The following is a 25,919-nucleotide window of genomic DNA, read 5'->3' as shown; positions in this document are numbered from 1 at the left end:
TACGATGGAAATTTTCCGTTATAGTAAACACCCATCTAAATAGATCTAATAAGAAAAACGAAGTATTATGAAAACTGTTCCTGTCTTTAACCAAAGATGTAGTTTGTTCATTTGTAAAATCATTAACATCACTAAAACACAAAAAGGTTTAAGGTTTTTATTTTCACCTGCATGGCAAAAGCCTTTTACAGTCTAAAAGTTGGTATCTGAGATTTTTCAAACAGAACTTCTAACATAGTAGACTTATCTTGTTATCTAATCCCGGATACATTTTTATTTTACAATTGAAAAAAATTTAACTGCTGGTTTCCTCACGAATGATCTCATTGACACCCCTCATCATTTCAGTGACAGCCTCATACTCTGTGAGACCCATACGGCGTTTATTAGAGATATCATAGACACCGCCAACACTTTCTGTATGTTCACCATGGATACCTAAAATTGAAATAAAAATTAATAAATATTAAATATTTAAAATTAAAAGGTTCTAAAAATTTTTCTATCTCAATAAATTTCAAAAAATGTAAGAAGGAAAAATCTTTTACCTCTGGCCTGGAGGTTGTATTTGTCGCAGATACTTTTGAAGTCTGGTCTCTGAGAAAGCTTAGGGATCTTAATATGCACACTAGCTCTCATGGTGGTACCCAAGTTGCTTGGGCAGAATGTCAAGTAACCCATGTTGTCTTTCTTTGCAAACTTCAGTTTCTTCTCCATTTGATGGATAGCCTTGAAAGAGAGGATTGATTAAATATAAAACATGGACATAAAAATATGCAATTAAAAAGAATTCTGTTTTACTTAAGTTTTAAGTTAATTGGTTCGAAAGATATGATTATTCATATGAATGGGAGGTCACAGAAACTTATCTTGAAAGAAATCTCAATTTAAGATTAGGGAATACTCTTCAAGACAGTAAATGAAGAAACCACTGGTCTTTTTTGTTTTAAACCATCCAGAATCTAAAACCTAACCAATATAAGTTGAGGGGACCTCTACTTTACCATGTTAAAAGCAACTAAATATACATCAAGAAGCAGGGACACACTATACAACAGTATGATCATAGCTGGAATACTTTTCAGGCTGGCCTGAGGCTAAACCAAGTTTTAACAGATACTACTATATTGTATAAACTTAGTCTTCTTTTATGAACCACCTCTTGGCAATGTTTATAAAGTGATTGAGAAAGTATAAAAAAAACAAATTTTTTTAAAAGGATTAAAAAATAAATAACTATTCAAATTCTAAATACTTAAATTTACTTTGATATGTTATTTCAGCATATTCATATCTTTAAAAGTAAATGGCAGTTAAATGAAGCAGTTAAATTGTATATTCCTTAACAGAAAGTTTATGAGACTAATTAAATGAATTTTTCTAAGTTTCATAGAATTATTTAACAAATTAGTGGGTAGTGTATACTGAGAACTAGAAGAGTAGAATTAAAATTACCATTAGAGAGAGAGAGAGTTGGTATGAAATCCTCACTTTTAATTAGTAAAACTTTACCATATTGTGGAGGACAACTGAAAATTTGTCAAAAGGCCATTGTAGCAGGACCTCAACCAAGAATGATGCATGATAATGGAATATTGAAACATATTTAAAAAAACAAAAAAAAAAAAAAAAAAAAAAAACTAAGCAGCAAACTTGAAGTGGAAAGTATGAAAGAGGAACTAAGTCTTCATAAGTGTTACTAGAAATGGGATGAAGAGAATCAGAAGCTAATGGAACCAAGAGATATCAGCTTTAGATAATAGTTTAGAATTTGTAAAATGAATCCATACAAACAAAATGAAGTTTTAATTCCATAGGGTAATTTTTAAACATTAAGAGCACTAAATGTTTACTCTCTAATTAGTCCTATGAACAGATGCATTCCAGCTATGAAAAAGCTTTTTTAGGTTTGGTGTAACAGACTATCACCCATCAAATGTAATCCTTATAAATGATACGAGCATGAAAAAGATGACCGATAATAAAATTACTGGTAATTACAAATCATTAGCAAAAAAAAAAAAAAAAAGCTTGAAGTAAGTGATTTAAATTAAATTATGAAAGGAGAGTTTCACAAACACCAAAATAAAGTTAGTTTCGACAAGATACAGAAAGCAACAGAACTATAGACAATCTATTTAACTTTAACAAACAACATGTTCTGAATAGTAGGAAAATATTGAAATCAAGGTCTAACTATTAGCATGAAAAGACTGGGACAGCTGCTATGAATTGAGTTATATTAAATTGTAAGAATCATTTGTTAGATTATGGAAAATTGAGATCTACTTAACATTTAACTAATATATAAACATCTAGTACATCCAACTCTGACCAATATTGAATCTACCATTAAACTATGCTCAACAAATGAAAGTTTTAAAAAATATTCCCTAATCCAAAACAGTCAATCCTCTCCTGATAAACAGTTTCATCTTGAGGAAATCACAAGCAAAGAAAACTTTTATATGTATAGAAAGTGAAGAATTCTAATTCAGATACTTACATTGACCAATCTCTTGTAGACTTCACCCAAGTTACCACCCTTCTGCATGGAAATCAGCCTAAGATGATCTTCCTCATTGACCCAACACAAAAAGGTCTTATTGGCACTGAAGTAGATGCCTCTGCCAGTAGGCCAGTCATCATAACCACTAGCTGCCTTCAAGAATCTGAAATGTAATAATGGATCAGTTGCAATGGTATATAAAGGTGGTTGTACATGCCTAGATTACAAGCAAGAAGAATAAAAGAATTCAAAGCAGCAATGTAGGTTTCTTGATATTCATAATTCTTGTCCAACAGAAACAAAATGTTTTATCAAAACCACGTACAGTTTTAATGAAACAAACAAAAACTTGAAGTAAATACATTTATAAGCATACATACACTCATCTACTTATTTCACTTTCAGAAATAAAAAAATTTCCAAAAGATAGTTGTGCAATCTTAGCCCTTCAAATCCTTGTACCTATGAACTTAATATTATTAACATACTGGGTTTTTTGTTTTCTTCCCTTACAGTACATCCCACTGTTCTTTTCTTTGCGATTTTTACTCAATCTCCCCCAGCCATATATAACCCAGAATTTGAAAAAACTAAAACAAGGATACAAGCCATAGTTCCTTTAGACATTTTATTTATACACTAAAACACATATTTACCCAACATGTTAAATAGTCTGATAACACATTCATCTCTCAGTCATATCGAAAGTAATTAGCTCATAAATATTTCATTTGTTAATGATGAGGACCATCCTTACTTGCAAGGAGTATCAAAATATTCATTAGAAATTATATGCTATTGAAAGTTATTTTACGCTGAAGAGCAGGGAGTTTTATGTAACTCCTTCCAATTACGCTACACCGTACCTTAGAATATATCTAAAGAGTTTTTGACAATATGCAATGTATAGACAGATGTAAACACTAAATATCTTGGTATACAAACTTTGAGGGATTAATCAGAGCAGTTTCAATTCAATTTGGATTTCAGTGACTGAGCACCCTCTTCAACTGTTCCCAGAAAACTGCCTACAAGTCCATTATTATTAAAGGCTAAAGCAAATCAGACTAATTGGCATATTATGTATTTTCATCTAGTTTGATGAATAAATTACTGGTGCATCAGTCAATTTGTTTCAATGCTACACTGCAGAATATATCAAAAGACTGTTTACATCTGTCTGTACACATGCTGGCATGGAAAACAGCTATTAAACGATGATTTGAGCTAACACTACATATAGACAAATGTAAACATCTTGTCTTTTTGTATTTAAAAGACATTATAGAGTTCCATTTCCATCGGTTGCAATGTATAGTTGTTTGGTTAAGAAGTTCACTTTGCAATCACAAGGTTTTGGGTTGAACCAATTGCATAATTTGAGCATCTTCTATCAAAGTTATAAAGGTGACCAATACATTTCATGAGAAAGTTTAGAAACTATGTGGAAGTCAGTCAAACACAGTGTATATTGTTTATCTCAATGAAGGATATATCAGCAAAGAAAGCAGAATACCCATGACTAGTAATCTTCTTTCCTTGCTAATATTTTTATCCTTCACCGATGAGGTCTAATGAGATTTTGTTCCACACAGACTCCATTGTCACTTGGTGTAAGAAACTGTACCAGTAATCAACTAATTGTCAACCTGTGATCTGCAACACTTTACTCTTTTACTTGTTTCAGTCATTTGACTGCGGCCATGCTGGAGCACCGCCTTTAGTCAAGCAAATCGACCCCGGGACTTATTGTTTGTAAGCCCTGTACTTATTCTATCGGTCTCTTTTGCCGAACCGCTAAGTGACAGGGATGTAAACACACCAGCATCGGTTGTCAAGCAATGCTAGGGGGACAAACACAGACACACAAACACACATACATATCTATATACATATATACAACAGGCTTCTTTCAGTTTCCATCTACCAAATCCACTCACAAGGCATTGGTCGGCCCGGGGCTATAGCAGAAGACACTTGCCCAAGATGCCACGCAGTGGGACTGAACCCAGAACCATGTGGTTGGTTAGCAAGCTACTTTACCACACAGCCATGACTGCGCCTTATTTACAAATTGCAAAATGTAAACAGCAAAGTGAATATGTCTTCAATATCAGCAGACCAAAAATATTCTAATCTTTCCCTCTAAGTTATTGAGTCACATATGACAAGAGGAGGAATAGCAGTAATTAAGGCACAATTAAAGTAGAATTTTTAAAATGATGAAATCCCAACAGAATAGCGCAATCACAACTTTAACTAACCTGTCAGAGTCGTTAAAGAGGAAATGATCATCAGTCAGTTGCTTCTGAACTTCAGGAGTCATGTTGCTGAGGGGGTAATAGCTACCAGCCAATTCACCTTCAAGGGATTTCAAAGCCTCAACGGATACTTGTTCCATTTTAACACGATCCTATTGAAAATAAAATCATTTAAATAATAAAATTCTAAGGATTTAAAAGAGATCTACAAGAAACAACTTTAAAATATCAATAAATTTACTTTTTACAAGATAAACACTGATGAAGTAAAGAGTTCATCTAGACAAATATTCAGCTAATATTCAATTCCTGAATGAAAATTATCTAATCCCAATCTTGAGTTTGTACAATTTTAGAACAAAAATTTTTCTTAATTGCAGACACTAAGTGCAACCCAAGAAAATATTTTTAATAAAGCAAGCATTATTATATATGGATCTTAACATGGCAAAAAGTCATTTAACCCTTTCGTTACTATATTTCTGACCAAATTACACCCCTTATGTGTTTCAATTAATTTCTAACGTAATCATAAATTTAGTCTGGTTTCATTAAACAACTATAACTTTTTTATTTATCGATATATCAATCTGATTTTTGGAAGATAATTTAATGAAATATTCTCAACCAATTCTATACTATAATTTTTGTTACAAAGTGACTCTAATTGCAGGTAGATACAGGTAAATTCCACAAAATATAAAATTAAAATTTTGTTCAAACATCGTTATAGAAAATGGGTTATTAGCTAATATTCAATTGGGTATATAACAAAATTTTACGATAGAATTTGTTATTCTGGGTAACTTTCTGATACCCATAATAATATTTATGGCAAAATAGTCTTAATTTCATTTAAGGTTGAGGGAAACCACAAACTATCGTTTCTTTTGCTTTGTTTACGTTTAGCGTAACGGTTCGTCTCCGCTGTAATGATTTCAAATAGGCTCATTCGAAAAAGTAAAAAGAAATAGTCTAAGGCTTTACTCTTCTGGGAAAGTCTGTGGCTTGGTCCAGTTTCTTCAGAGAAATCACCGAAAGAAACAGTTTTTAAATTTTCACTCCATTCAGGTGCCAATTCGTTTTCTTTATCGCTGTCGGAGATCTCAGATTCACTGTTTTCACTTTCGGAAAATGAAACATCAGATTCATTATCAAATACCACATGCTTTTTTTTTTCAGTCATAGAGTTAGATTTATGAAGGTCTTCAGTAGAAAATCCTTCGAATTCTGACTCGCTGCTTGATATAATGAAATTCGTATCCATTTTTTGTCAGAATTACAAATTTTGAAAATACAATAGGAACAAATTTCGGAAAAAAATCTCCCAAAATTCACGGAATTAAAATTACACTTCGATTATTGTACAAAACTGTAGTTGAACTGTTTACGAAGTATAATACGTGTTTTCACGAATGTACTGAAGAGATTTGCTCTGATATTCTCATTTAAATATGAATAGGTAAATTCGGGCGGCTTTGGGCGGTTTGGTTTCATAAACCAAAATTTTGTTTGGGCGGCTTTGGGCGGTTTGGTAACGAAAGGGTTAAACATTACACTCTTTCATTAAAAGTTTGAATACCTTCAAATTACTAAATATTAGCTACCAAGATAATAATGCTCTATTTTAGATAAATGTAAAGCAATATACCTCTTTCTTAAGAACTGGTGGGAAGCCAAAACTATCGTGGCTCCTGCCTACGCGGACACGTGTAGATACAATCAAGTTACCAGATGGATCAAGATCACCGATGTTCAAGTTATTGACATCACCGAAGTCTGGAACTGGGTGGGTGACTTTATCAATTTTATGGTAGTCCATGATAACGGCATCAAGGACTTCAGCAAATACAGTGTATGCATCAGGATCACTAGCGTAGATACCTACACCACTGTCAGGGTTTTTGCAACCTAGAAAATTAAGAAAAATATGGTCAAGAATTTATACGGAAAAATATATCTGTAAAGGTTTGCTCAAGCATGAATTTGAACACCTAGTACAAAAGTGTATGACAAAAGTGTATTGGCAATTTATATAGCAAACTTCAAATTCTTAGTCTCAATTCGAAAGTAAATCTACAAGAAATATGAGAGTTCAATAGAGTACTAAAAAATTACTTAAGTAAAGATATAAACGATGCATCTTATGACATCACTATTCAAGGAAACATTGGGAATATCAACAGGAAAATAAAAATTGGCAATACAAACATCCTATGAATATTTTAATAATAGATAAGAGGCGATTTTTCATTCTACCGTAACGCAGACAGAAAACCAGAGGGAAAAACAGGCCCGAAATTATGAGCTATGATAAGAAAATCAAAATAATTACAAAAGAAAAAAAACCCCAAAGGTCTGTACTTTTACGGCTTGAATTTTTCAAAAGAAACATTTTAGACTAATTTTGATTGCGCTTTCGCTAAAAACCACTCGTCACCGCTTATTCCAGAATAATCTGGTACAGTCAATAGTATATAAAATATCTATCATTGATAGTATATTCTGGTTTCCCTATTTCGAGTTAACTATAGCCGTAATATGAATTAGGATCGCAATGCAAAGTATATAAACGTGTGTTTATATACTTGTAGAGACCCCCCCCCCCCCCGCCAAATTAGATGATTATAAAATGTCGTTCCCAAGAGGTTAGTGACAAAATAGTTACAATTTAAAAACAAGGTTCAAGTTACACAATTAGGAGATTGACCCATTGTTTGGCTGTTTACTAGGGATTCTACACATTATAAACAAAAACTCCTGGATGATTACTAATTTACATTAATTCTCCTAAACACTCTTTAATATCAATTAAATGTTCAACATATTGCATCCCCACTTCTGTAGTTAATTCATTTCAATTTTTTCCAACCATAAAATACTAACCTGGAATTCAACCACAGCTTTATATTTCCACTATCCATCACAAAGTCTAAAGACCAAGAAAGCTAGTACAAACAAATCGTTTGGAAAATGTGAGGAAGAGGAGTTATTTCTATTCAATTGTTGGCGATCATTCGTTTGAAGATCATAAAGTGAAAGTACATCCAAGGTTTCTACTGTTTCCGTCTATCAAATCCACTCACTCGAAAGTCCAGGATACAGCAAAAAGACAGTTGTCCAAGGTGCCCACAAACGAATTGAAAACCACGATCTTTTACTCGATGCTTCACTTTGTGATCAACTGAAAGCCCACCCAATTTTCCCTATTTAAAGCATTTATCTTATGGACATTAGACATGTTCGGCTTTATTTGCCAGATTATCCGCAGAACCGACTATCTATAAAACGAGAAAATCCCACGATGTTTGAAATAGACAATGTTTTGTCCACTATTCTGCATTTTAAAACTAATTGGTTTGTTTAAAAAGACGTTTATGTGAATCGGTACATAATTTGCCCGACAATAAAGCTACGAAAAGGCAACTTTCACCAAGGACGAAGTTAAAAGAAAATTAAATAAGAATAAATTGCCTTTATTGCAGAAAACCCATGCAAAGACAATGAAAGTAATGTCCTCAATAATGAAAACATTAGTTTCTTTCAGCCAAAACTATCAATGCCTGTAGTGTTCAATCCAATTTTCGTTTATGTACAAAATTTGCAGTTGTAATTAATTTTAAAAAATTGAATCAGCCTTTCATATTTTCCAGATATATAGAGTAAAAAGTTAATTCTTTACATTATTGAATAACCTATTGTTTTATTCAGGTACTCAATTTTCTTACAAAACTTAAAACAACGACAGAGCCTCAATGAGATCGGTCGACATCTCTCTGCCGCCTTAAAAACATAAATAGTAACAATGTAGTTTGAAAAAGAAATTGACGGCATGGTTACAGATGGAACGCTGCTGGTTAACTGTTCGATCAAGCAACACATTAAGGTTGAACAGTTAAAAAGAAAGTGAACAATCAAGTTCACACTCATATTAAAATGGCTACAAAGGAAAAATTGGAACTACGTTGGGACTATCTGAAGCACTGTCACTTTAGTTACAGGCAAGAACTACACCTGACCTACACCTAAAAAGTAAAATTAATGTTCTGTCGACAATGAATCGCCATTACAAAAACGAAAGTACTCAAATATGATATCCCTAACTTATGTTACTATGTATGTTGCAGTGAAAAGTCAAATTAAAGAGACCACTTAAACACAACCCAGGAAAAAAGTTAACAGAACACACACACGTTTTAAGATATTGAATACAACGAATGTTTCACTTATATATAATGCTATTCATTAAATAAGTTGTGCTGCCATAATGTCAGTTAAAACCCATTAAAATAAATACATTATACTCTTATTTGTTTGTCATTTAACTGCGGCCATGCTGGAGCACCGCCTTTAGTCGAGCAAATCGACCCCTGGACATTCTTTGTAAGCCTAGTACTTATTCTATCGGTCTCTTTTGCCGAACCGCTAAGTTATGGGGACGTAAACACACCAGCATCGGTTATCAAGCGATGTTGAAGGTGGGGGGACAAACATATACACATATATATGACAGGCTTCTCAGTTTCCGTCAGCTTCCACTCAGTTGGCTCTAGTAGAAGACACTTGTCCGGGACTGAACCTGGAACCATGTGGGTGGTAAGCAAGCTACTGACCACACAGCCACTCTTGCGCCTATACATTATAGTAGTGATTCTTTTTTCTTTTCTCATGCGCATAGTAAATAAATCTAATCTTGTCAGATTGTCTCAATATTAAGACATGGATCGCTAACGTTTGGTTCCTGGAGAAAAAAAGCTGACAAACACATCACACAATACATCAAGAGACATGGAGTTTCATCCAAAGTAAATATCGTGTCAAAACATGGAAATTTCACTCTTACCAGACAAGAGTTTACAAGTCTTATTTCCACAAAAATAAAGTATGGAAAATCTTTCCCCGAAATGAAAAATGGTTAACAGAGTGACAATTTTTAGTATGGTTTTATTTTTGTTTTCCGACATTTTACGTCTATCAAACGAAGGATTGCCGGCTTATTCATACAGCTTCCCTTCTATCATTCACATTTCATATCTCAGCTGATTTTTATATTGAGCAAGACTAAATTTAAACTGGAAACAGTCAGGCTGCACTGATTTAACAGTCACCAACTATCAAGAATGATAAAAAAATAATAGGACGACATACTGAAAAAAAAAAAAAAAGAAGAGAGGAAGTTAAAAGATGAGAACACTTGCGATAAAACTAAATGCCGAATATTCGCAATTCTGTGCATCTTGTTAAATTATCTAGGTCACGTTGATTTAATAAGTATTCAGAGAGCAAAAAGGAATTGTTTTTTTTCAATTATGTCAAAAACATCGATTTGTAGGATTCAAAAGAATGGAAGCTAGTTTTCACGTCATTTACAGGATAAATTTGAAACTTTAAACAATGGGTCACAGAAATGTATGTATTAAGAACTAAAGGTGATCATTTCTCAGACATCACTTAATCACTCGACTGTGACAACAAAAGTGAAAGTGATGTCCTATTTAAGTATAGGACATCACTTTCAACAAAACAAATATATTTTAAACGTATTTCTTTTAAATTGAAATTTGATTTAAAGGTCAGTTAACAAATTAGTTTGAAATCACGACTAGGAGTCCTTAAAACCTAAGAAACATAGCCAGATTATTTTTTTTAAATGCCCAAAACATTACCTAAAATTAAAATGGGTAAAACATGAGCCTAGCCAATGATCTGGTTTCAATTCTGTTTGGACGTCATTTCGCTGCATTAATGTTATTCACTCCGAGATAGCCGCTATGTGGAGGCTACGTGAGCTAAAAATGGCAGCCAAATTTACCTCAAATCTCACTCCATCATGTAAGAAAAGCACACAATGGATATGACCCTCAGTTCCCTGCATACTGGAAAGGTAATGGGATGTTCGTAAGTGGAATGCTTTTGATCAAAGGTTTAATCGATCAAGGCTGACCTAGTGCTAAACAACTTATGTCATGAGGAAAAGAACGACAGTCACAACCTCCACACTTCTTCCATGATAGAGCTACTTCTCATTTCAACTGCCAGCTAACACTCCATGCAACTTGAATGTGTTATATTACTATCTACCAACATACACGAAATTGCAATTTTTAAAGGTCACTAATGAGCAATAAAGGCGTTATAGATAAAATTATCCGTTTGGCAGTGTATATTCGCCGAACGTAAATCCCACAACAAAAATACAAGATAAATAGGTATACGAGGCCCATAAGGTTTCAGTTGAATTTGTTTTTTTGAATCAATAATTTCGAAATAGGATAAAATGCTCATTAAATGTGAAATCAGTTTCGTTACACGGAGATTTAGTTATAACAATAATTAGTTCTGATTAGGGGTAAGGCCACCAATTCCGGGTGGTGGTGGTGATTAATCGATTAAATCGACCTTAGTTACTAAGTTATCGACCCCATACAGACGAAAAGCTAAGTTGACCTTGAAGGGATTTAACAATAATAATAATTGTTTTTGACTGAGGAACAAAGAGAGCAGTTTTGAGATGAGGGGCAAGTTGATATCATCGACCAGTAGTAGATTGAAATTTGATCGACCCCGCAGAGAAATATTGTCAAGAAGGAATTGAACTCAAAACAAAGAACCGTGTTAAATTAGCGATTCCGCTGCTCTCTTTTTATAATAGCGATTTTTATTTTCCAGAGTTGTCGGATAATAATATAAATAAACAATAGGCAAAGAATATTCTGAAGAAAAAGAATACGAGGATGGCAAATAAGTTTGTCGAAGTAAGATAAAAATCATAGTCATCTTGACTGACAGACAGATTGAAAATTAAGGTCATCTTTCAGGCTGACATAGAGAATGAATTAAAATAGCAGTTTTAACAGAGGCAAATTCAGGTGAGGAAGGAGATGAGAGAAAAAGGATGCAAGTCGAAAGAGAGGAGACAGAAGCAGGAAACTAGCAGCTATTGTTTAGATTTATTGATGAGAGAGAAATATTTCAACTATTTATCAGCGTTCAAGAACCTTTAATAGCAGAATGAATGGAAAACGAGAGAGGAATGCTGTTGGAGGAAAAAAAGCAGAGATTTTGGATCGATTTTAAAATGTATTCACATTACTAATAGATTTGAGTGTGAATCAGTTGATAAATATTGTTAGTGAGGAAAGTACACAGATTATACAGAAGAACGTTTGTCGGTAAAAAAAATAAATGACTACCGTTAGTGTCATGATGATAGCAGGATTTCTCTCTTGTTAGCCCACCACCCCGACTGCCAAAGAACAGCGTTGATAGTTGAAACTGACACTAAATAGTTTCACAATGAAATAACGGAAAGATTTATTTCTTCTGTGTTATAGTAACACTTTGATGAATGAAATAAAATAAATTTTATGCGAGAAGGAAAAAGTCGAAATAATTTAATATTTAATAGCGACAATCAGCAATACTGAAATTCCTGTTAGCTAAGTTTTATTTCACAAAACATTGAGTATATTATCTATTGAGGGTCAACGGTTAACGTCAATTTGGTATATATGTACATGTATGTGTGTATTCAAATGCAGATGTCATTATTTAAATCACTTTTACAGCATTCAATGTGTGTGTAGATTGGATGCTAGATAAGTGTATCATTTAAATAAGCTATTTAAAACGGATACACCAGTAAAATTACCTATATTTCTTATGAAAGAAGGAATATCCTTTTAATATTTCAATTATATTTTATTTAAATCACAAATATAAAATGACAATTGTAAAAGAATAACTGTCACAACTTCTCAGAACCCATTAATTAAATTCTAGACACCTTAAATGCATGTGAAAAAAATGATATAATATCAATTTATTAAACATTTTCTTAGCTTACCAGAACGAATACAATCTGCCAAAGTGCCTCCGAATTTAGTTTTCTTGTTCTTCAGTTTTTCATACCTGGCTGGTGTTAAATGTTTTTTCAAAAGAGAATTACTATCAACCTTTTTCAAAGCCTCCCACAATTCTTTAAGGTCAGACATATTCTTAGATTGTGAGCAAAAAAAAGCAGCTGTGTAAGGCAGAAAGTGGTTGTATCTGGACAACCGATAGCTACAGATAGATTTAACTAACTGTAAGAAGGTGCGACAGTGGTCTGCACTCAACAAAGCCAGGCTTTTATACCCCATTAACTGGGCTTCACTGTGATTGGTTGATTCTTGTGTCATGCACACATCATGCACGTTCTATCAATGCTCGGCTTGGGAAACGGTAGATACGATTTCAACGTCTTGTGTAGTTTGATTTTTTAGCAACGCTCTGTGTGTATATGTCTATATATATTATATTTAATTATATTATATTATATGTATATATTCTCTGTGCACACCCACCTACGTCTACTTATGTATTTACTGGTTAAGTTAAAGGATGAAGGGCAACACCAATGACCTTTTTCAGGTTTTCCCTATAAACTAGTGAGAAATTCGGAAAGAAGTTATTTGCAGAAGAAAAAAAAAAAAAAAAAAAGAAAGAAACCTGGTTCGAATGCTTGTAACGTGGACTCCACTAACGACACTAAATGAACTGGTATTAAAGGGGGTAGGTTCTTAATACTAGAGAAGATCACCCACCTCCCAGGCAGTTTGCATCTAACATTTTACCTGCGAAGTTATGTGTGTATGAGATTTATATAACACACACGGAGGCAAACTACTGAACTATATATATTTAGAGATACCCATATATGTATATCCATGTATATCTATTTCCACATATGTATATGCCAATGCATTTCAGGTTTCAGATTTACGCATGTAATTGAAAATATAGGGTTAACGATAATTTTATTTAAGTAGATATTGTGTATAGAAATGATTGCATTTTTATTGCTTATTTACATTTAAATATGTGTTTGTGTATGTATAATACATAGAAATATATATTCGCATACAATAAATATAAATATATGCATACATTTACATACGATAAATATAAACATATTTGTCTTCTACGTGCAGATACACATACTTTAAACATGGGTATGTATTTGAAAACTATGCTTGTGTATACATGCACACACACACACATAATAAAATTAGGTAGTGTTTGGATCTCTATTCATGTATTTATACAAGCATACATGTATACACATAATACACATACACACGTATCTATACATGTGTGTGTGTAGCTATATATGTATATATTATATATATAGTACTTATATGTAAGTAGCTTTTATAGTCTTTCCTTTTCCATTCTCGCATTTCATTTATTTTCTCACCATTTGCAGTATCTTAAAATTAAATCTAATGCTGCCGTTTAATAGAATAAGCATCTTTAATACATCTTTTGATTTATTTTTCTGTTTTTTTTTTCCTGTCTCGCTCAGCCTTTGTGCTTTATGTCACCTATATCATACACTTCCCTTGTTTACTTTCACTTTCTGTGTAAGGTGGTAAGGCAGGACGACACAAAACATTTTATGGTACATACATGTGTGTGTGTTCTTAAACCAGAATATTATAGCGTCTTCGAAGTTTCGGCCAGTTAAACCATATTATATGTATGTATGCATGCATGCTTACAATAGCCCCAATATCTGCTCTCTTAGAAGTATGTGTCTATCAAGCTAAGATTTTTTTTTTTAATACAAATAACAAAACCAAAAAGCTCTAAAAGGTTTTACTGAAAATTCCTTTGAAAAAGACTCTTGCAATATTTATATACATTCTGACTCTTAGGAAGACTTCTTACCACATGCCTGTCAGGGAGATTAAAGCAATTATAAAAATATTTGTTCCATTGAAGATCATGCACCCCACCTATACTAACTGCACTAGAAGGTGCCACTTTGTCACTCAGACAAGCTAACTGGTTTTTGGAATTGTCAACAAGAGAATTTCAAACTACCAATAAGCTAAAATAATTTATTAAGGAGAGAGAGTTGTTATGCCCTGAAAAATTGTCATACAAGAAAACAAAAAGCATTTAGCATTAAAAGCAGAAACTTTATTTATAAGCCATGTTTCTTGATTTTATGTGTTTTACACAAATAATACTGAAGACAGGAAAATGTCTCGTGTTTTTGGATTGGAATAGATGACTTAATACATTTTTATTGGTTCGTCGGCAACCAATCAAATCTTGTTTTACCATATATTTTTATATGTTTAGGAATATGTTTGCTTATATGTTGTCACGCTGCTTCTCTAGACTCGTTCGATTAGTTGGCGACACAAAACAGTTATAATTTAAGAGGTTTCGGCTTCTAATAAAATAGACCCTTTACTATATGAACTGAGTACTTTTTCTTTGTAAATATAAGTTTGCCAATGCATATACCTGTGTGTATGTATATGTGAATGCGCGCGCGCGTGTGCGTGTGTGTGTGTTCGCGCCTGGTGTGATATCTTATTTTTTTCGTTATATACAACTAGCGAAGAAAACATAGGAAGAAGCACACTCATATAAGACAAATACACATTCACAAACCGGTTCATATATATGTATGTACGTCATTGCCCAGTTACGTTGTAAGCATGTAACTGACAGTTTATCGAAGTACCTTACATAATCGAATTACATTCATTAATATGCATGCCAAATATCGATTTTTGGAATTAGTTCTGTGGGCAAAATTGGTTTTGTCAATGTCATCGACATCATTATTTGACGGACACCAAAATGTTAAAAATAATAAAAAAAAAGAAGTCGAAAGAAATGAGAATTCAGTTTACAGCTGAGCGGGACGAGGCTTGTGAAGGTCAAACGACTTTTTAGCCAGATTAATCACCTTCCCTACACATGTACAAGCCATATATATACAGTTGGCTTACATAGTTTGTGTATGTGTGTGCGCGTGCATATACTCATAAATATACACACACACACACACACACACATTGATATATGCACGTGCGAGTAGCCTTTGAAAATGATAAACTCCAAGTTGGTCCGGGGTGGGATGGAGAATCTAACATTACATGCTCCAGTAGTAGTACTACGCCCCCCCCCATACACTGAACAGTCGATGATATAGAAAATGGAAATTAAGAAAAAGAAAAATTAGAAAAAACAAAGGAGGGTAGTCACTACTGGAAAGGCTTTGATCGTAAACAACAACAAAACTGGGAGTGAAGGAGGCTGCTGTTGTTTGCCTCATAATTTGACATTATCGAAATGTGTGTGTGCGGTAGTGGTCTTGATCGCAAGACAGCACTACTACTACCACCACCACCACCACTACCAGTACCCTTTATTACAAGACACATTAACCATTACTACCTTTCTACTGCAACCTCTACCACTACTACAATCACCACCACAACTACTACTACTATAATGAAAAAATCATCATCACCACCACCACTTTAAATACTACCACTTCTAGTAAGTATCATCAACGCCACCACTGCCGCCATCAAACACTACCACCTAAACTATTACAACCACTACTAATAGTACTACTACAACCGTCACTACTACTAACCGTTAGCACCGCCCGAATAATGTATACAACCTCACTGGGTGACATGAAAGGGTATATGTTGGTAGTAGTATGGTTTGTTATCTTTATATAGTGTTCCTAGAGTATATATATCTTAAGCGCGCGCGTGTATGTGTACTAACACACATTAAATATGTGTGTCCGTGTATAGGTGTTCGAAATCTATCAGTGGCGATTCTAGTTCATTACTGTAAAAATCAGTCAGTACAATTTTTTTTTATATGCATAATCTAGGGTCCTGTATTCCATGGAAAAAAAATCTAAGCATTTTGCTAATCTTACTCCAATCTGATCCAACTACATTTAAATGAAATAATATGCATGGGGGGGGGGAACTGAGTTTATGCCATCTAATCATCCAACGACAGCCATTATTTATTGCTCAATAGATTATCAATTCCATTGAGTATATCTTCACCCGACCTTTCATTGTTCAAAATATTTTGAAATATACCTTACATTTTCACAAATTCTTTCTAATTAACAGTTTTCTGGATGGAATGCTGTTCTTAGAATTTTTAAAAACACTTTTTCTGCTTTGTACCAGATATAAATTTACTAAAGATGCGTAAATTCGAAGTTAACAAACACACTCTACCAAGTAAACTTAAGACGAAGAACGGTGTTGTAAAGTCGACCGATAACCAAGTTATGCCTATTATCGCATTTTGTTAGGGTCCCATATGGTAAAGATGTGGATGGGGAAAATGTGGGTAGAGGGTGATGTACTAGCAACGCTAGAACAACACAACTAACTACGGAGAGGCAGCCATAGTTGGAACAAGAACAAGCATTATTAAAAGAGAAAAGAAGCATGATCATTCGTTAACCAAATGACCTTATCTTATTGCCCATCACTTTTATGCGCTCATAAATTAGTTTGATAGTTGAGCTCTGGTTGGCTGTATGCAAATGAGTTCATAACTGGGATCCGGAACTCTCGTAGAAAAAAAAAAAAATTTCGCGCTTTAGGCGGTACTCATTCTAGCTACGCTTCTTATAGATACAGTCGATATTTCCGTCTGCTTGCAATGAAACGAAACTCAATTTCAGTTCAAATTACATCAACTATAACTACCAATAATCTATATAAGGTCGTGTACTGTAGTAGAAACTCTTGAAAATATTTTGATCCTTCATTGATAGAAAATATTGATGGAAATTTGCTATTTCAGCAAAGTAATCCAATATTTCACAATAATTGTCTTTTTCTTTATAATGTGTCTACGTACTAACTTTTTGTTTGAAATGTTTAATGTAGCGTTTTGTTTGGAGTGATATCTAAAATAACGTTTTGTTTGAAATAATATATGGTACTACGTTTACATTTTTAAATATTATCGATTTTCAAATTTGTTACGCTGTTCTTTCTCTTAAAATTTCACAGATTCAATTGATTGCAGTAACTATGTCAAACAAACCAATATTTTGTGATTATTTAAGTGACTTTGAATGGCGTTTGCAATCAATCAGAATGTGTTAGTAGTTGCTCTATCTACAACGACAGGAATATAACTTGCTTTCAACTGTCAGCATTAATAATTCATTCTTTTGTTGACCACAAGGACTTACATAGAACAACATGGGACGATACAACAGGTTTTAAAAACGTATAAACAAAAATTGTTAAAATCAAACAAATAAAACTCCCAATGGGGGAGGCGCTTCAAGGCTATTCGTGGAAAAACGTACAAAAGCCAAGGGTGCCTGACAAACAGGGTAAGAGCGCTTCTTTTATTTTTCACAGGCGCATGCTCAAAATAGGTCATTCATACTGGTCATTTTTTCAACATTCACCTACCTTTCAACAAATTTGCTAGAAGGCAACACTTCCCTCTCCACCCTCACTTTCCTTTTCAAGTAAAACTTGAAAAAGTTTATGGGGGCTTCGCTAAAGTGGAAAGAGTCTGTCTTTAGCCCTTTCAAGCGTGACTAGCACACTACCTCTTTCGTTACAGCCACCAGACAAATAAAAATTGCAAGCCCTTCCCGCCCAAAAGGAGGGTGGCGGGGTAATCTTCACTATAGATTCAGCTGATAGCCAGATCCGTCCTACACGCGACAGGTGTTCGATATAAACCCACAGGTCTGCAATGCTCGGGCACTGGATGAGTGCGTGCAGAATGGTTTCATCGCTCTGTGTGCACCTTGGACAGGCTTGGCTAATGGAACTTCCGTGCCGGTAAAGTTTATCTCGAACGGGCAGCGCCCCTCAGTAGCACTGCCAGGCTAGGGATTTCTGGAAGTTATCCACAGGCCCCGGCCCGAAAGTCTTCCGGAACAGACCAGGAATTTCTTCGTTGATGCCCAGAGCTTCCTCGAGAACATCGTCATACTTTTTCTCCACTAACCCTCTATAAAACACTAGAGTGGAACTACCACCGACCGCATTACCTGACCAGCAGAGGGTTGTGAGTGCTTGACGGCACTCAAAGTGCCAGGCGCTCCTCCTCAGTGTACACCTAATCCAGATTTGCAACACAGTCAAAGAGGCGAGATGTGGGAGAGCTAGCCTACCAAACGGCGACTACACCTGCTCACCGTCAACGAAACACTGGAGAAGTGCTGCCCGAGCGCATATCTGCGCATCAGCAACTACGGCTTGACCCCCCCCCCCCCATTCAGCGGCTGTTTGAGCGCGTCCTTTATTTCGGTAAACGCCTTCCATCTTGTCTTTATATTTCGAGAACCGAAGAGAATGAAAGATGTGATCGCAGAATACCGAATGTACAAGTTCTGCTGAGCTGGACATGTAAGGTTTACAAACAGAAGGTGGATCTGAGCAATTCTCGAGTGGCATCCAAGAGATCAGAAACCGTTTTAGTTAAGCGATTTAAGACGAGATGGAAGAGAATGGAGCAATCAAGAATTGAAAGTGCATTGTGACCAGCGATGTATAAACAACATCTGATATTCTGGTCGATACAATGACATATATATATATATATTTTTTTTTTTTTTTTTTTTTAATGTAGGATAAAATTTTTTCGGAAAAAAATTTTATCAATGGCCAGCATATTAAAAAATATCTTTAAAGGTTAAAATTATAAACAACTTATAAATAAGGGTAAACGAAAAAAAAATTTGCGTGTGTATTGTGAAAAATTATATGGTAATGGACAATTTGTCCAATTTTCGGCATTATAAATTTATTTATAAGTTATATATATATATATATATATATATATATAGATAGAGAGAGAGAGAGAGAGAGAGATATTGTATTTGTGACTGAGTGTATATGCATTTAAATCATGTTTTTGTATTGATGGTTAGATGGATGGATAAAAGCACGCATTGATATATTTATTTATGTATATGTATGCATCTATTGAAAAAAAATCACGGCTGCGCATTCGTTCAAAATATACCACTGAACTTGAACATTTTTTTTTTCTTATTTTTGTTTTTTAATTAAATTCCCTGTTACAAGATACTTTCATTAACTACTCAGTGATTTGAAAAGATAGTTAATATTATTATTATTGTGCCGGTTTTGTTTGATCTCGTAATTTAAACCATGGGCTTGCTTAATGCGCTACTCTGTACACTAAGTTAAACACGTTGAATAATGTAACCCTCGAAACATCTTGTTTTTAAAAGAAAAAAAAAACTATCAAGTTAAAGCTCTTTGTTAGGCTTGATAGTCAGCTAATAAATGCCAGCTTCTTCTCTTGTTGCTTAGTATGTGGAATATGTGTTATTAATCAGCAAGTTCAGACATGGGCTACATTGTCCGTATGACAGTACCTCTGGGGTTGAGCTCGTTTTCATACATATATGCATTTCGGAAATATGTTGTGCTTGAGAGATCATAACCTCGTGGCCAAATGCCAGGGGTGTAACCAGCCCACTTATGCGTACCTTTCCTTCATTGGACACTAAACTCTGCTTGCGAAGACCTGTTGAGGCAAGTGAAAACGAAATCAAATTCGATGGCTGGCATCCGTGCTTGTGGAGCGCTAAGAGCACCATCCGAACGTGATCGTTGCCAGAGCAGCTGACTGGCTTCCGTGCCGGTGGCACGTAAGAGGCAATATTCAGTCAAAGAGCATAAACTGCAGTTGGATATATATATATATGGTTATTTAAAAGTTTTCATTGTTATATCCCTGAACTTTTAGATATAATGAAGGTTTTCAAAGAAAACGGTAAACTTTCTTTGGTATTTCAAACTTTTCATAATCTTATTTTTTGTTTTGCATTCCCCCACCCACCCAAAGTTTCATCATAATTTCAGTTTAAAATGTACAGACTTTTATTTAGCCCTGTTGGGACCAAATTACCTATGCATTTTAATTTTGTAAAACAAAATTCAATAATTTAGAAGAATTTTAAAAAATAACGAATCGTATTGTAAAATGATGATGAAAGGTCTTAACTTAAATATGAACACTTTGAAATTAGAAGTTTCGTGTCATCAATGTTGGAGTGGTCTCAAGTGGGATGATATCAAGAGTGATAAACTTACTAACATACATAATAATACATTTTTAAAATTAAAATAATTAACATTTTAATGTCTTTTTTTTTTGTCATAATATATATTTGTTTTTTCTTTGGTACATTAACTCATTCATAGAAAATAATAAAGTTTTTCAAATATTTTTTGTATCTTACCTGAACGGATGCAATCTGCAATAGTACCACCAAACTTGGTCTTCAAATTTTTCAATTTTTCATAACGTTCCTTAGTGAGATGTTTCTTCAATAAAGAATGACAGTCCTTGGCACCCTGAATAAGTGCGAATAATTCGTCTCCGTCAGCCATAGTTATAACTTAGTTAATATTCCAAGTATTGGGGTAAAATTGTCAGATGCAGCAACGAAAGCTGCTTGCCAGGGGTTTATATACCTGTTCATCTCCTCAGGATTAGCTCATTTTTATTGGCTAAAAAGAAAGGTAACAGTCAGAGTAGTTTTGGAGTTCATAGTATCTATGCAAAAAAAAAAAATTCTCTTTTGGAGCAGGGTTAGGGTGAAAAATTTAGAATAGCTATGAGAAAACAGCTGTATGTGTACTTAGGTGTGTATGCATTTATGATGTAAAAGGTATTTGTGTGTGTGTGTGAAAGAGAGAGACATACAGATAGAGTACAAGAAAGTGTGTGTGTGTATACACCTGTATATAATTATTAGACCCTTCCATTCATATTCTTAGTGTGTATGTTTTATGCAAATCCAAATGTCTTACCAATCTCAGAGAAGAGGCTTTGGGGGTGGGGTTGATGCTAGTCAAAAACCAATGAAAATAAGGTGAATTAGGTGGCTAAGTAACCCTGATTGGGGTAAGTAGCTGAGTGAAACAGTATTATGGGGTGAAGGGAGGTACCAAAAGTAAGAAACCAAAATGGAATGATTATTATTTCATAGGCTAACATTCTGGGACAGAAGGCAGCATCAGCTGTGCCAAAAATACAGCAATATCTGTTATCTTAAATTTCATTTGTATGTCTTTATTCTCTCTCTCTCTCTCTCAAAAGGTATTGTGTGAAAAAGTGAGCAACTGTACAGTATATGTATCAGTATTTATATTACAAAGTGACTGTGTACAGGTAACTCTAATGTACATTAGTAAATCTAATATATATATGGTCTTTGTATATCTATTAGAATTTCTATATGGAATTGCTAAATTATTATTAAATTACTTTATGCATTAATAATTGTTTCTTGGAAGTCAAAACAATAATTTGAATATTGTAGCTGTTCATTTTGTGATATGAATATTAATGGAAATGAGTCAACCAGAGTGCCTCTACACAGTTGATTAGTATCCTGGAAATAGCAACCAAGTCTCCCTCAATTACACTCAATTGTCTTTAAGAAAAAGAAAAAAAGCAAGAGGGCTAGAATTAGAATGCCTTTGCTCATCAACATTAATTTGGTGATAAATAACAATATTGATGAACATTTTAAAATTTTACTTTCTATGTCCAATTTCTACATTAAAGGAGACATTTATAACTTAGTTATTCTCAAATTATTTCACTGATCTCTGATAGCCTCTATTGTGAAACCCTTTATCTGAATGTAAATATTGATTTCAAATTTTGGTACAAGGCCAGCAAGTTTGGGAGAAGGATAAGTCGATTACATCAACCCCAGTGCTCAACTGGTATTTATTTTATTGACCCTGAAAGGATGAAAATCAAAGTCAACCTTGGTAGCATTTGAATTCAGATGAAACACCGCTTGGGATTTTGCTTGGCATACTAACAGTTATGCCAGATTGCCACCTCCCTAAATGTAAATATTAAAATAATGATTACATTAAGCTCAGTATTCAACTGGTACTTATTTTATTGACCCCAAAAGGATAAAAGAGAAAGTTGAGCTTGGCAGAATTTGAACTCAGAATATAATGAATCAGAAGAACTGCCTTTAAGCATTTTTCCCAGTATGCTAACGATTCTGCCAGCTCACCACCATTAATCCTTTCTACTATATGCACAAGGCCAGAAATTTTGTGGGGTGGAGCTAATCAATTGCATCAACCCAGTGCTCAACTGGTACTTATTTTATCCAAAAGGTTGAGCAACAAAATTGACCTTGGCAGAACTTGACCCCAGAGCATTAAGAGCTAAAAGAAATGTTACCAAGCATTTTGTTTGACTTGTTAATGATTTGACCAGCTCATTGCCTTAATAATAATAATAGTCCATTCTACAAAAGGCACAAGGCCTGAAATTTTGGGGGAAGAGGACTAGTCAATTACATTGACCCTAGTGTTTCACTGGTACTTAATTTATCAACCCCGAAAGGATGACAGGCAGCTGACCTCAGTGGAATTTGAACTCAGAATGTAGTGACAGGTGAAAATCTGCTAAGCATTTCACCCAGCATGCTAATGACTCTGCCAGCTTGCTAATTACTAATACTAATCTTTTCTACTTTAGGCACAAGGCCCAAAGTTTTTTTGGGTGGGGCAGTGGCTAGTTGATTAGATCAACCCCAGTAGGCAACTGGTACCAAATTTATAAACCCTGAAAGGTTGACCTTGGTGGAATTTGAACTCAGAACATAGCAGCAGGCAAAATACCACTAAGCATTTCGCCCAGTGTACTAGCAATTCTGCCAGCTCGCCACCTTAATAATAATGATAATAATAATCCTTTCTACTGTAGGCACAAGGTCTGAAATTTTGGGGGAGGGAGTAAGTCAATCGCATCAAGCCCAGTATTTGACTGGTACTTAATTTATAGACCCCAAAAGGAGGAAAAGCAGTCAACCTTGGCGGAATTTGAACTGAGAACATAAAGACTGGTGAAATGCTGCTAAGTATTTTACCCAGTGAAATAATAATAATAATAATAATAATAATGGTTTCAGATTTTGGCACAAGGCCTGCAATTTAGGGGAAGGGCATAGTTAATTACATCAACTCCAGTGCTCCAGTACTTTATTGACCCCAAAAGGATGAAAGATAAAGCTGACCTTGGTGGAATTTGAACTCAGAATGTAAAGCATGATGCTTTACCATTTATGCCAACTCACCATCTTAATAATAAGAATAAGAATAATGTGTTTATTGAATATAATAAGGTGTAATATGACTTATGAGAAAAAGGTAGAAGTGGGAACAGAAAGCAACAATAAATCAAGTAAAGAAAGACAGCAATGACAGCCAAAAGTCCATGCACAGGACAGAATAAAACACAAAGAGTGAACAGTAAAAGAAGCATGAAGAGGAAGAGTGCAGAGGCATGCCAGGAGTAGTGCTGGTAAATTTCAAGAGACATGAATTTTTTAAGGATACAGTGTCTTGAGACAATGCAAGTAATTTATTCCATACTTGGACAATTCTGAGCATGAAAAAATGTTTCCCAAACTCATGGGGGTTTTAGTATGATTTGATTTTATAATCATGTCCACAGGTAGTAGACATAGTCTTTTCTACTCTAGACACAAGGCCCGAAATTTTGGGGGTGGGGGCCAGTTAATTAGATTGACCCTAGTATGCAACTAGTACTTACTTAATTTATCAACCCTGAAAGGATGAAAGGCAAAGTCAACCTTGGCGGAATTGAGCTCAACATAAAGACAGATGAAATACCACTAAGCATTTCGCCCTGTGTGCTAACATTTCTGCCAGCTCACCACCTTAGGTGGTAGATATATTGAATTCAAAAAAAGGTGGCTGAAGTTGTTGGAATAATGGTGGATAATCTTAGGGTTTCAACCAAGTCAGCTGCTAGATATGAAAAACTTTATTGTGTCAGAGACCCAAGACACAAATCTCTCTCAACTTACATACTAGCATCTTAAAATAGGAATAATAAATTAGTTAATGTAATATTGGATGAAAGCTTTTGGTCATGCTTGATCAAAGCTGGCTTAACCCTTCAGCATTCAGATTACTCTGTCAAATATATTTATTCATTCACATTGTTTTGAATTAATTATGCATTGTCTCAGAGCTTCAAGATTTCAATGATGTGATTGTTTATTTTTTAGAATGACATTGTGAAGTAGGTGTGAAAAGCAGGATCTAGGTAGCTGTATTTACAAGGTTTGTGTTTTTACACTTTAAGATTATATATTCTGTTATTCTTTTACTTTTTTCAGTCATTTGTTTGCGGCCATGCTGGAGTACCCGTGTCAGTGACATGTAAAATGCACCAGCCGATCGTGGCCGTTTGCCAGCCTCCTCTGGCCCCTGTGCCTGTGGCATGTAAAAAGCACCCACTACACTCACAGAGTGGTTAGTGTTAGGAAGGACATCCAGCTGTAGAAACACTGCCAGATCAGACTGGAGACTGGCGCAGCCTCCTGGCTTCCCAGACCCCGGTCGAACTGTCCAACCCAATCTAGCATGGAAAACAGACGTTAAACAATGATGATGATGATGATGACTGGTTAACTGGTATTGTGTTTATGTTACATTCCTTTATGTCCAATAATTTAGTAGTTTAACAAATACAAATCAGTAAAATAAGTACCAGACTGGAATGAGTATTTAGGACATATGTCATTGATTAAAATCCTTCAAGGTCTGCCTAATGCATAGTCTTAATCCAGTGAGAGAGACCAATAACAGAATGAAAGAATATCTATGTTAACTGTAGTTTGAATTAAAAATAAAAAGGCAAAGTAGCCACTAGTCTTTATCAGGATCCACAAAGTTGGAAGGATTGGGGCCAGGTTTCCATTTTGAGAATATCTTCCTTTCACTCTCCCATTAGTATTGGAGGACCCAAAACAGATCATGAGTACTGCCTTCCCTCCTGTCTTGAAGACAAAAAAACTGGTAGATGAATAGATAATCTATGATCATCATATTAGTTTTTAATATTTCATTTTATATAAAATATACTGATATATAATAATAATAAAAAATAAAGCTTTACTACATTGATAAAAGTGGGAGGGAAAATCTTTGTAGCCTTTTACTTGGCATTAATGTAACCATAATCTTAATCTGGATTTTGATGAAAAAGAGAAGTGCATATTATACATAGTGTTTTGTGGTATATAAAAGTCAATCTGCTTTTAACTGAACTTTTAATGACAACATCATGCTAGCCTGACAGATTATTAGCTTACCATTTAACACTTTACAATGAAGCTAATTCTGTAAATGTCTACCGTTGAGAAATATCATATATTAAAGGAAAAGAACAGGAATAAATTATAAATAAACAGTAAAATGCCTTCATGTGTTTTCTTTTATCTGTTACCTGTT

The 25,919-nt window shown here is 34.4% G+C and overlaps 1 protein-coding gene and 1 long non-coding RNA gene across 2 annotated transcripts in view; both read right to left on the bottom strand.

The window, feature by feature from the left end:
• Positions 1-143: 143 nt before the first annotated feature.
• LOC115209225 (arginine kinase Oct f 2) lies at positions 144-21,055 on the bottom strand. Its single transcript, XM_029777496.2, has 6 exons — positions 20,855-21,055; positions 6,422-6,681; positions 4,774-4,922; positions 2,507-2,672; positions 549-729; positions 144-438 (listed from the first exon to the last, which is right to left on the bottom strand). Exons 1-6 carry the CDS (start codon positions 21,003-21,005, stop codon positions 296-298), a joined length of 1,050 nt encoding a protein of 349 aa, XP_029633356.1. The 5' UTR covers positions 21,006-21,055; the 3' UTR covers positions 144-295.
• A 14-nt stretch (positions 21,056-21,069) lies between these two features.
• The window catches only part of LOC118762613, a 134,748-nt gene continuing 129,898 nt past the window's right edge, over positions 21,070-25,919 (bottom strand). Inside the window, exon 3 of the long non-coding RNA XR_004998370.1 lies at positions 21,070-21,125. This is a non-coding gene — a long non-coding RNA (uncharacterized LOC118762613). The remainder of the gene's footprint in view (positions 21,126-25,919) is intronic.

The sequence above is a fragment of the Octopus sinensis genome, linkage group LG3 (genome assembly GCF_006345805.1).
Source record: "Octopus sinensis linkage group LG3, ASM634580v1, whole genome shotgun sequence".
Classification (NCBI taxonomy): Eukaryota; Metazoa; Mollusca; class Cephalopoda; order Octopoda; family Octopodidae; genus Octopus; species Octopus sinensis.
This window is presented reverse-complemented; position numbering and strand designations above follow the sequence as displayed.

Excerpts from the sequence above, each read along its gene's own strand:
- LOC115209225 (XM_029777496.2), bottom strand. The coding sequence starts at position 21,005 with ATGGCTGACGGAGACGAATTATTCGCACTTATTCAGGGTGCCAAGGAC. Across the intron at positions 2,673-4,773 it reads CTCTTTAACGACTCTGACAG|ATTCTTGAAGGCAGCTAGTG; the intron begins GTTAGTTAAAGT and ends ATTACATTTCAG. Across the intron at positions 730-2,506 it reads TCTACAAGAGATTGGTCAAT|GCTATCCATCAAATGGAGAA; the intron begins GTAAGTATCTGA and ends CTCTCTTTCAAG.